General features: G+C 41.6%; 1 protein-coding gene across 2 annotated transcripts; it reads left to right on the forward strand.

Moving 5' to 3' along the window:
• The first annotated feature begins 1,185 nt into the window (after window positions 1-1,185).
• On the forward strand, window positions 1,186-8,018 carry gfi1b (growth factor independent 1B transcription repressor). Of its 2 annotated transcripts, XM_086135209.1 has the most exons (8): window positions 1,186-1,453; window positions 1,733-1,815; window positions 2,029-2,202; window positions 2,814-3,034; window positions 3,659-3,796; window positions 5,695-5,860; window positions 6,227-6,360; window positions 6,447-8,018. In XM_086135209.1, the coding sequence occupies exons 2-8, from the start codon at window positions 1,740-1,742 to the stop codon at window positions 6,456-6,458; spliced, it is 921 nt and encodes a 306-aa protein (XP_085991335.1). In that variant the 5' UTR covers window positions 1,186-1,453; window positions 1,733-1,739; the 3' UTR covers window positions 6,459-8,018. The 2 variants fall into 2 exon arrangements, with proteins under 2 accessions (XP_085991335.1, XP_085991334.1); XM_086135208.1 differs by having other exon boundaries at window positions 1,187-1,453; window positions 6,227-8,018.
• Window positions 8,019-11,901: the final 3,883 nt, after the last annotated feature.

Here is an 11,901-nt window from a genome sequence, read left to right on the forward strand (position 1 = left end):
TGGCGGATGTCTGAAGTTTGAGTGATGCGGTTTCGCGTGACCCACATGTTGACAGCGCACGCGCAGACACTTCACCGATCACACCGTTTGGTGATCAATGAGTGGTACGAACAAATTTAAATCCAATAAACCCTCTACAAAATGGATGTGCAAATTTTGAAAAATAAAAAGTTATATGCAGTGGTGCGAAGTAACGAAGAATAGATATGATACTCTTTACTTGAGAGAGTTAGTTTGGACTACTTCAGTGGAATTTTCAAGTTACACCGGTCAACACATTTTTTTAGATTCGGAATCTGCGCAAAAACAAAACAAAACAAAATTAACAAATGTTTATTTGCATCTCCAATGCAAAATGTAATTTTAAAAATGTGTGTGCGTGCATGTGTGTGCGTGTGTGTGTATTATTTATTTTAATTAGGTTTCATGTTGGATTTTTATTGAGGTACAGTACCGTTTCGGCTGCGGTTTTTTTTAAAGTGCACTCCAGTTTAGTGCTGCAAATTGAGTACAAGCCAGAGTATCAAATATGTCCACAGGATGTCGCCCTTATACTTCTCCCAGTTGACGCTCACATTCAATTATTAGGTTTGCCGCGAATCCCTGCAAATTTTCAAAATGTAATAAGTAATTTAATTTGTAAATGCTGGAACGAGGTAGTAGTTATCACTACCAATTCCTCTTTAATCTATTTTCGTTGCGGGGTACGCCACTTGTAAATTATTCCTTGCGTCCGGCAAAATAGACTGAAGCGCCTTACATTTGACGATTGTATAAACCAGTAAATAGAGAATTTAAAAGTCAACACATTCCCCCAGACTGGTTTGGTTTGTGTATCTTTGGAGGTGCTCGGTCTCATGTGACCTTGATGGCATTTAAATCTCACGTACAAGACTTTCATAATAGTAGCGTGTGGTACAGTTGTCAATCAAAAATTGAAATCACAACAAAAGTGTTTCGGGCGACAATACATTGTTTGTCTGTACCCGTTGCTGTATATGCAGAAATGCAGTCGAAATAAGCAATATATATTATTTAAAAAACAACATGTACCTAAAGCTCCATTTGCCAGCAGTGACTCATCGGCCTCTGTATTAAATTTTGCCAAGTTTGTATAACTTCAGCAGTTTCCTTTTTCTATTCCCCCCTCCAGCTGTGTGTTCAGTGTAACTGTACAAGCAGGAGGCCCCGTGCGTCTTCTACGCAAATTGCCTTTTCTGGGTTGGCTCTGCCATTGGTTGAAACCACAGTCAGATTCCCCGACGAAATTATCTGATTGGAAATCAGAGAGGGGAGAAAAAGAAAGAGCAACAATTAAGTGCGATGCTTTTACTCTGGTTTGCTTTTGGGGCTTGAAGGAAAGGATTTTCTTCTTCTTGTTGCGGGACACATTATAAGGGCTGAACGACGAAAAAAATATATTAATTATTTTTTTTAACTGGATCTTGTTGAGGTGAGTTGTTGCTATAACGGAAAGGTTTCCACACATTTATTTTTCGCCTTACTTTATGGTCTAAAATGTGACATTTTAAGATGTAATGTATATGATCAATTAAAACAAATAGCGTTTTCATTGATTTGCATGCTATTTTTAATAACATTGTTTCCAATTAAAACCTTGACAAAACATTTTCGTTTTGACAAAACATGAGCAGTGTTTAACGGAAATCGAAATAATTATTTACTTAAGACTTCCTTTTAGCACAAAGCAACGTGTTATTTGTGCTTATAGAGACAACATGCCACGATCATTCCTGGTGAAAAACAAACGGAGCACGTCATTTAATGTGCATAGATTGTATGAAGATGAGACAGGTAAGTTTGAAACATTTGTTATAGAAAAAGAAATATTGCCATAAGTTAGCTATTTTTAGTCCTCTCATCAATGTTCACCACAGTCCAGTTCACCCTCATTTTTGACCAAATTATCTCAATTTGGATGAAATTACAAATTTGGTTGAATTCAGTAGCTCCGGGTTTTTATTGAATAATCAAAGTTAACCAAACTGCATTGTTTTGGATTTAAAGGTGTCTCACTTCAGAGCACAGACTCTCCAGATAGGCCTCAGTCGGAGAGCCTGCATTCCCAAACAGACAAAAAATTATTAGAACAAGAGGAGGAAGAATTTCAGAGTCCTTTACCTGTGCATGCAGAGCCCACCAGCTCCCCTGAGGCACACACAAAGCCCTACTACCAAACAGGTGAGCACCGCATTTTCGTGCAGGCATGACTATAATTACAGATGTTAAACGACAACGTGTGGCGATCAAGTTCCAGGACTCGTGTCATTTAAGTTATATTACACACCCAAACTACAAGTTTTCCTCCTCAGTGTGGGTCATGCGATCAACCTGCACATATACAAAGATTGTGTGGCATTTGCTTCGTTCAATGCACGAGAAGAGGAGCGTGTTGTGTTACAACAACTCGTAGCTCACACTTCCCCATGACAAAACACCTTCTCACAATGTTCTGAGCATCCAAGAAGAATATCCCCACTCACCCAACCTGGCTCAGTGTGATTATTTTTTTGTTTGTTTTTACCTCTCTTGACCAAGCTAAAGGGTAGTCAAGGGAACCTGTTTGGAGGACCTTGACCGCATCAAGATTTCCATGACAATTGAGTTGCGCAGGATCCCGGAAGAATCCTTCCAGAGATGAATGAAGGCCTATTAGAGAAGGCTGAGAAAGTGCAATGGACTCTCGGTGCATTCGGGGAAAATTGTGTCTGAACTACAGTATATCTTTTGACAAGAATCCTGGACCCTTTCCATCACACCTTGTCAGTACATTTCTTTTCTTTGCTCCTCAGATCCTCAGATGGGAGAATGTCCTTCCTACTATAAACCGACATATTCCTGGGAGCAGGTTCCCTCTCGTTATCAGTTGGGTTTCAGCCCCTCGGTGCTGCAGCATGCCGCCAGTTTGTACAACACGCACATCAGCCGCAGCCCACAGCACCCGCAGCCTCTGGACTGTAGTACACACTACTCGCCAAGCTCCAACACCTACCACTGTATCACCTGTGATAAGGTAGGTTAACTGTGAAACCCATCCAATTTAGGAGATTTGGCCCTTGGATTAAAGAATAAATATATTTAGGTGAAATGACATTATTAACGCTTGGTAAATCCTATTTCAACATTTGGAAAAAACAGGGTGCATCAGTAAGTTTGAGTTCATTATTTGACAACTTAAATGTTGTCAGCATCTGCTACTACCACTTAATGTCACGCGTGAAAAGCCTATACCACATATCTCAAATTTTTCCAGTTTCATATATATATATATATATGAAACTGGAAAAATATATATATAATATATATATACTATATATATATATATATATATATATATATATATATATATATACGTGTGGCGATCAAGTTCCAGGACTCGTGTCATTTAAGTTATATTACACACCCAAACTACAAGTTTTCCTCCTCAGTGTGGGTCATGCGATCAACCTGCACATATACAAAGATTGTGTGTATACTATATACTATATATATACTATATATATTATGTATATATATTTATACACACTGTATAGATATAATGTGTATATATATTTACATACACACACACACATGTGCGCGCGCGCACCATCTTAAAGTTGTCCGCCAAGTCCGTTGACATATATCACCTGTGCTCCAGGTGTTCTCAACGCCTCATGGCCTGGAGGTTCATGTCAGGAGGTCCCACAGTGGAACGAGACCTTTTGGCTGCAGCATCTGCAGGAAAACCTTCGGCCACGCAGTCAGTCTTGAGCAACACATGAACGTCCACTCCCAGGTATAATCGCTGAAAGACTGATGATAAGATCAAAAATGTTGAAAGTGATAGAATGCAGATTGTATTTTATCATGGGTCAGATCACTCTTTTGTACGTGACATACTGAGAAGTAATTGGCATTGCATGCTAATAGGGCCACATTTGGCAGTTTTGTACTGTATGTTCTGGACGGGCATCTTCGTATCAGCAGTTGAAACACTGATATTGATCTTCTCAAAATGTATCCGGGCTTGGATTGGAAAAAAAATCCCCAAAACAACAGATTTGGTCGCAACCATTCACAGTGGAGACAATTGAAACGCCGTATCACTTCTAATTAGAACTATAAAACTTTCCAACATGATCACATTTACTCAGTGGCTGAACTCATTTCAGTTGTATTTTTGTTTAGTTTTCATAATTTAAATAAATAAATACAAAAACAAATCAAGAAACAAATAAAGAAATAAATAAAGCCCATCTCGTTCATCCCCTCCATGAGCCGTCATCTTACCATAGTAGAGGGGTTTGTGTGTCCCAATGATCCGAGGAGCTAAACTGTCTGGGGATTTAGGCCCCTGGCAGGGTCACCCATGGCAAACAGGTACTGGGCGAGGGACCAGACAAAGCATGGCTCAGAGATCCCTTATGATGATTGACAAATTTGGAACACTTGCTGGTGAGCGCCTGGTGGCCAGGCCTGCACCCCGGCCGGGCTCAGTCCGAAAAGGCAACGTCTGTCCCCCTTCCCGTGGGCTCACCACCTGTGGGAGGAGGAAAAGGGGTCGGGTGCCCTGTGACCTTCGGGGTCCGAGACCCGGCTACAGAAACTAAGGACATGGAATGTCACCTCTCACAAACTCTGCCTGAGCCTGAGTTTGTGTGTGAGGCTGAGAAGTCCCGACTCGATATAGTCGGGCTTGCCTCCATGCCCATCTTAGGCTCCGGTACCAGTCCTCTTGAGAGGGGTTGGACACTCTTCATTCTGGAATTGCCCAAAGTGAGAGGCGCCAAGCAGGTGTGGGCATACTTACGCTTCCCGGCTTGGTGCCTGTACATTGGGGTTCACCTCGGTGGACGGGAGGGTAGCCTTCCTCCACCTTCGAGTGGGGAGACGGGTCCTGAATGTTGTTTGTGCCTATGAACCAAATAGCAGTTCAGAGTACGCACCCTTGTTGGAGTTCTTGAAGGATGTGCTGGAGAGCGCTCCCCCTGGGGACTCCATCACTTTACTGCGGGACTTCAATGCTCACGTGGGCAATGACAGTGAGACCTGGAATGGCGTGATTATCCATAATGAGCACCATTTTTAAACCTAAGGATATCAATACGTACACTTGGCACCAGGACACCCTTGGTTGCAGTTCAATGATCGTCTTTGTAGACATGTCATCGGATTTGCAGCCATTTTGGACACTCCGGTGAAGAGAGGGGCGGAGCTGTCCAATGATCAGCACCCGCTGGTGGGGGAAAATACCGGTCTGACCTGGCAGACCCAAAAGTATTGTGAGGGTTTGCTAGGAGTGCCTGGCAGAATCCCCTTGTCAGAAAGAGTTTAAACTCCCACCTCTGGCAGAACTTTGCCCACATCTCGAGGCAAGGGACCTCGAGTGCGAGTGGACCATGTTTTGTACCTCCCTTGTTGAAGTGGCCGATTGGAGCTGTGTGGCCTAAGGTAGTCGGTGCCTGTCGTGGTGGCAATCCGAGAAACTCTGGTGGACACCGGCGGTAAGGGACGCTATCAAGCTGAAGAAAGAGTCCTATTGTGGTGTGTGGGACTCCGGAGGCGTTTGACAGGTACCGGCTGGCCAAGCGGAACACAGCCTCAGTGGTTGCTAAAGCAAAAACACGACGTGGGAGGAGTTTGCGGAGGCCATGAAAAACGACTTCCACATTTTGTGTGTCTGCCTTCGCACAGGAAAAAAGTTTTGAGTGCAAGATGTGCGGGAAGTCTTTCAAGCGCTCCTCCACTCTGTCCACGCACCTCCTCATCCACTCTGACACGAGGCCGTACCCGTGCCAGTTCTGTGGGAAGAGGTTTCATCAGAAGTCTGACATGAAGAAGCATACATATATTCACACAGGTATGACTTGGCCGACAAGGTTAGAAAATGAAGCGTGTGTCTGATTGTAAAAGTAGTGTTTCCAAGAGTATTGTCACGACTGATGAAGTCGAGAACAAAAAAAAAAAAAGACAGATGAGCAAAATCTCACCTTTCAAGCAGCTGCCATTGCAATAGATGTGGTTCAAGAATTAGATACAAATGTAAACATTATCTTAATGGTTGCTCCCACCTCAGGTGTAATGACAAAACCTGATTTTCCAGAAGCAGAGTGATTTGTATAAAGCATACACCTGCTCCTTTAAACAAATAATTAGAAAATAATTCAAGATTTTATGGTGCATGTGTGTTTTGGGTTTTTTTTTAATCATTTGTCTGTGTTCTCAGGTGAGAAACCCCACAAATGCCAAGTGTGTGGCAAAGCGTTCAGCCAGAGCTCCAACCTGATCACCCACAGTAGGAAACACACGGGCTTCAAACCATTCGGCTGCGGCATTTGCTCCAAAGGCTTCCAGCGCAAGGTGGACCTTCGCAGGCACCACGAGAGCCAGCACAGTATTAAATGACATGTCCGCAGCCACCTTCTATACGTGCTGTATATGTCCAGGGGCACGTCTAAGCTCTGACGTCTCAGCTCTGACCTTGACGACTGCTCAGCAACCCCCTCCACCCCGACCCAGGATCTCAAGCGTACAATATGTTGCCATTTGGTACCCATTTACAATGTAACTGAACTTAATGACTTAGTTTTTGTTATTTGTTGTAGTGTTTAAAAAATAATTCAAAATAAATAATAGCAGCAGGCTTCATTATGAGCCACCTGTTTGGGGCTGGGCCCTCTAGTTGATGAAACCTGAGGTAGACTTAAAATGTATTTATTGAGTAAATAAGGTGCCTTTACAACTTCCCTATTTCTAGAAAAATTGCGATTCCCCACGATATATATAGTCATATTCGTTGCGTTAAGTCGATGCCTGTTAGAAATGCATTTTGCTCAAGGTCCCACACTTGACAGTATTTTTTTTTCTTTAATCACGATACCTAAGTGGACATTAAGCTTAGCAACATCCAACCACACATAATATACAATATAATACAATACATCCTTGTTGATTATAGCGCTTTCACCTATGATGAAGATAACGGAATATAAGGGTATATATTTATTTTGCGACCATCCACTGCTTCAGCCTTCATTAGATGAAGACAAAATGCTCATCATAATGTCACTGAAGACATCATTCATTATTGTTATTTTTTTAAGGGCCAGTTATCCCGTGATGACAATGGCAATTTCAAGACACCTACAAAATGTTCAATACACTCATGAAAATAGAATATACATGATGAAATGATTTATTTATTTGTTTTTTTTTTTTTTTCATCAAATAACCTCTTATGGACAATAAATCAAGTTAAAAAATGCTAACATTGCAGTTAGTAGAGCAGTGTATGGGATATGCCCAAATCATAAACAGTACATCCAATGGGGGGGAGAAAGAGCGAGAGGCAAATCATTGTACTGGTATGTGGCTGATGATGAAACCAAAGGCACATTAAAGAGATGCTGACCTTATCTCACATTGCTGTCTTTACATCAGATACATCTGATCATAATATTGCAACGTCTGAAGCACATCTGCTATTATGGGGAACTCACTAACTCTGAAATTTCAATTTCGCAAACTGGCACACTTTGCCAAATGTACTTTTTTCCCATGGAGGCCACAACACTCACGGCCCTCCGAGGCTAACCAAACAACCTCAAGACGAACACGAATTTCAAGTCCGAATACTGCGTCACAGACTCTGGTCATAAAATCTGCCCTGAAACTTGATTTCAACAAGTGCCATGAGCCATTACGAGTTCCTGTGCTGCCAACAGAGGCGTTTTTTATTTTTATTTTTAATGATGTGCCAGTCAAAATAAAACTACATTGGACTCCCTACGTTTCTCGTTGTTGGAAGCAAATGTTCAAAAAAAACAATGAAATTACTTCTGTATCGAGTTCATATATGAGAAGTTTTCTGCTTTCAAATGTTGTATACATTTTGGGGGGATGTGTTGGTGTCTTTTAGGATCCAGGATTATAACTGCACGTGAGCTCTTTGCTGGCGTGTTTAAATTGGATGTAACATGAGAATTGTGAATCTATGAAAATAAAGAATGGGCTGAGGCTGTGGTTGTTCTGTCCTGTTCCCTCCAGGGTAAAATACATGTCGACTGTTGGTCTAGTAAAATGATGTGATAAACTCTGTCAACACGTCTCTTCCAGCTCATTCTGGTTTGCTTCAAAGCGTTTGAGCTCACTCATTAGGCCTGGAAAAGGTCACGCCCGCCCAGCCAGTAAAATGAAAAGACTTCTCGATGTATTTTCGCCGTCCTGACTGGACGTTTAATCAAAATGCACAACATGCAAGGTGTTCTTTTTTTATTTGGGAGGTCTCACTGTTTCAGAAATTGTTTCTATTGAGCAATCTGTTTTGCAGTTTTGCACCGCATCCTATGAGGTTGTTCACAATTGTGATCTGGAGCAAAATATTGCAAACAATACGAAACACTGGAAACACAAAAGCCAGAATAAAAAATGTGGTGAAAACAATAACTCATAATCTTTGTGAAGAGATTTTCTTTTTTGAAAAAGATGCAATCTTGCATTCAAATGACACAAAAATAGCCAAACAAAAAAAAGTTCCATTCCTTCCTTCTCTTATACTGACAACTCGAACTGTAATCACAGAATTAAATCAGAATTACACAAACCATCAGGTGAGCCTTTATTAAAGTTTGGCCACCCACACCTGCACACGTCCACTGTTGTTGCTTGGTCTGAAAAGTGCACTGAGGTGACTGGGATACAGGGATTAGCTCATGGGCTCTGAAAAAGGGATTGATTGCTCAGTCAACTGTCGCCACACCCAGCCAGCACATTGGATTTACTTTTACAAACAGTCTCGAAGGAAAACTCACCACCTTTCTCAAACACCAAACCAGTTAACACTTTTAAGATGCTTCGGGCAAATCTGATCATTACCAGGGTTTGTTTACTCGAAGAAACAGGATGAGGCATCGTTGGAAGCTTTGCCACCAACCACCGGCTACAGTAATTTTCGTGCATGTATTTTTAAATGCATTAAATTTCGCTGGGTACGCGCAATTAGTGACGGGGTCAGATGGGAATAAGCATTTCGGCATTGCTGCCGCCACATTATGATAACAGTCAGCGTCATGAATCTGCTCTAAAATGGATTCAGCATGGTTTAAGGCCCAGCCGAAGAAGAAACCATGGTAGTGAAACAAAAACAGTTTCCTGCAAAGTCTTTCAAGGTGTGTATGATTTTTTTTTTGCAGAAATCAGTGTAGACGTGGGCAATGGAGCAGATGTGGAGGCTTACTGTCTGGCAAACAAATCTGAGGTCTTTATGCAAATTTTGTGGATATCACAGAGGAAACAAGGCCCCCTGTGTCTGTGCAACAGTCACTGCGGGGACATCCTGGTCGGAGTGGGACTGAGCTAATCAAAAGCCAACACATGTAACCAACAGAAAAGAGAGGAGGAGGATCATTGTGGGAGGGACGTGCAAACAGGACACAGGTTGTGAAGAGGGGAGGGGTCGTGTGTAGCCTCAGGAAAAACGGGAGAAAAAAGGCCAAAAGACATGCGGCATTCACCAAGAACATTCCCTTTCCACTGCTGGGATAAAAACGTTATGTAATAATATATTAGATTTTTTTTCTGCTGAATAAAGCGGAGATACTTGCTGCATTTAAAACTCTGTTCATATAGATGTTACACCCCTTCACATTTGCATGTTGCTCCAGGTGTTGTAAAAGTTGCAAATATATTGTGCTTGATTTGCTTTGTAACTGTGCAGCTGCGTGCCACGAAAAGGTTCACTTGTGACACTGCAGATAAGGGCAAAAGGTTCATCCTTTTTGGGACGCTGGTTTATAAATCTAACCCTTTCATGCACAAATAATGATAACCTGTATCCTGATAACCTGATAAGATGTCCACTGTAGTAACCGCTGTCACTTTAAGAAAGTAAAATCTGAAAAGGTAAGGATTATTGCAACGACAAGATTTCGAGTCTGTGGCATTTTATAATAGTGACACCTTCATCCAACTTGAGCATTGTGCCTCCGATCTCCTTCAGAAACACAAGACACCCGCAACAGCCCAGGAGATGGATCTTAGATGCAAATTTGTCTTGCAAATGTTCTCCATGCAAATGAGCAGTACCTGGTTTGTGCAAGCATGTGCCCGAGGGATGTCAAATTCATGGAACGCAGAGCGGAAAATCCGAGAAGAAGCTTAACTCAACAAAGGGGTCATAACAAATATGCAATGTTGCTCGATCTCGCCAGTGGAAACAAATTGAATGTCGCTTTTACACTTTTGTGGTCAGGAATTTAGGAATTTGTTTGTATTCATCAGTGTTCGTCCATACAAATAGAAGACAAACTGTCAGCAGATTTCCTCCATATGACGAGACAAAGGAAGTTGCCGTATGATCGTGTCTGCTGTAGTCGCAGTCATGTGCAGATGTGATACTGTTTGATTGCCAGTCTCACTGTGTTGTGGCCCAGCATGTCCACAGATAAGTGCAACAATGACATGGCTGAAGGACACTGCTGCAGTGAGTGACGGCAGGGGAAGATCCAAACTTCCTGTTTAGTCACCAAACAGAAGACATGCAACATGACCGTCGCTGTATAGCGTATTACATCATGGGTATATATATGTATATGTATATGTATATATACACACACACACACACACACACACACACACACACACACACACACACACACACACACACACACACACACACACACACACACACACGTGTGTGTACGCGCATATACTAGTGGGATGGTGATTATTAGATTAATCAAGACCTAATTAATTATTAAGTTAATCGCAAATTATTTCTGATAATCAATTAATCATTTAGAGAGAATAATTTCAGCCTCAAGACAGTAAATAATCTCAGATTTCTTTCGTCCTCTTTGAAAACAGATGGATTAACATTGTGTTTCATCAAAATAAGACATTTATATTCATTTGCTTTTATAATGATCAACCTTTTTTTGTGCCTATTTTCAGACATTCTGAACAACACGTGTTCAACAATAAACAAGGAAAAATAATTGTCTTAATGTTGCATTTCAATCTAAATTGATATGTGAGTGGATTGAGTCAAAATCATCCTTGGTCTGTGTTTTAGTGCGTACTTTTTTTTTTGAGACATTTTTGTCCGACGGGTTGCCATAAGATTCTAATGTATGTGAAATGGGTGCCTTGGCTCAATACAGGTTGGGAAACATTGCTTAAGCGATCCAAATTTTGCAGCGTGACCTTACACACGTACACATCACACACCAAATATGGGCAGATTTACCACATTTTATCTTCCCAACTGTCAAACAGCCAGCTGCAAGTTCAGAGGCTGGCCGTGCAAACGCTTCGACAAGTCATAGGGGAGTGTGCCGCATGAGAAGCAAGTGTAAGCAAAAAAAGAAAAAAAAAAGAAACATGAAATCTGAGTGCCACAGGCTCTTCCAGTGAATGCCAGGCAGCAAAGTGTGTCTGATAATGCTATCATGGCCTGCACACACTTTAACGGTTGGACCGGGCCAGCCAAGAGGCAGGGAGGAGCGGACAAGGCTTTGAGAGAGATAGCACCAAAAGACGTAGGAGTGTCAAACATTTCCTTCGAAACTAAACTAAAAGAGTAGCTCATCACGTCAACATGTCACCACAGCACGCAACTGATTGTCAGTCAGTGCCTTTGGTAGCCTCTTGACATATCCTACACCAATCCGCCAATGCTTGCACTGAATTGCAATGTCATTTATCGGCCAATGTTAAACACTTTGCTGAGCTTTGTAGAGTAACATGTAAAATTGATATTTAAGTTAATTTCTGCACTTTGAATGTTGAAATTGTGGGCATGAATGTAAAAAGCTATTTTTTTTTTCATGGGCTACACCATATAAGTGCAGAAATGCCTCATCATATCATTACAGCAAGAAAAATTGATAGAAGACTATTTAG

Source organism: Hippocampus guttulatus, chromosome 17 (assembly GCF_054856545.1).
Source record: "Hippocampus guttulatus isolate MCC_2025c chromosome 17, RoL_Hgut_1.0, whole genome shotgun sequence".
In the NCBI taxonomy this organism is placed as follows: domain Eukaryota; kingdom Metazoa; phylum Chordata; class Actinopteri; order Syngnathiformes; family Syngnathidae; genus Hippocampus; species Hippocampus guttulatus.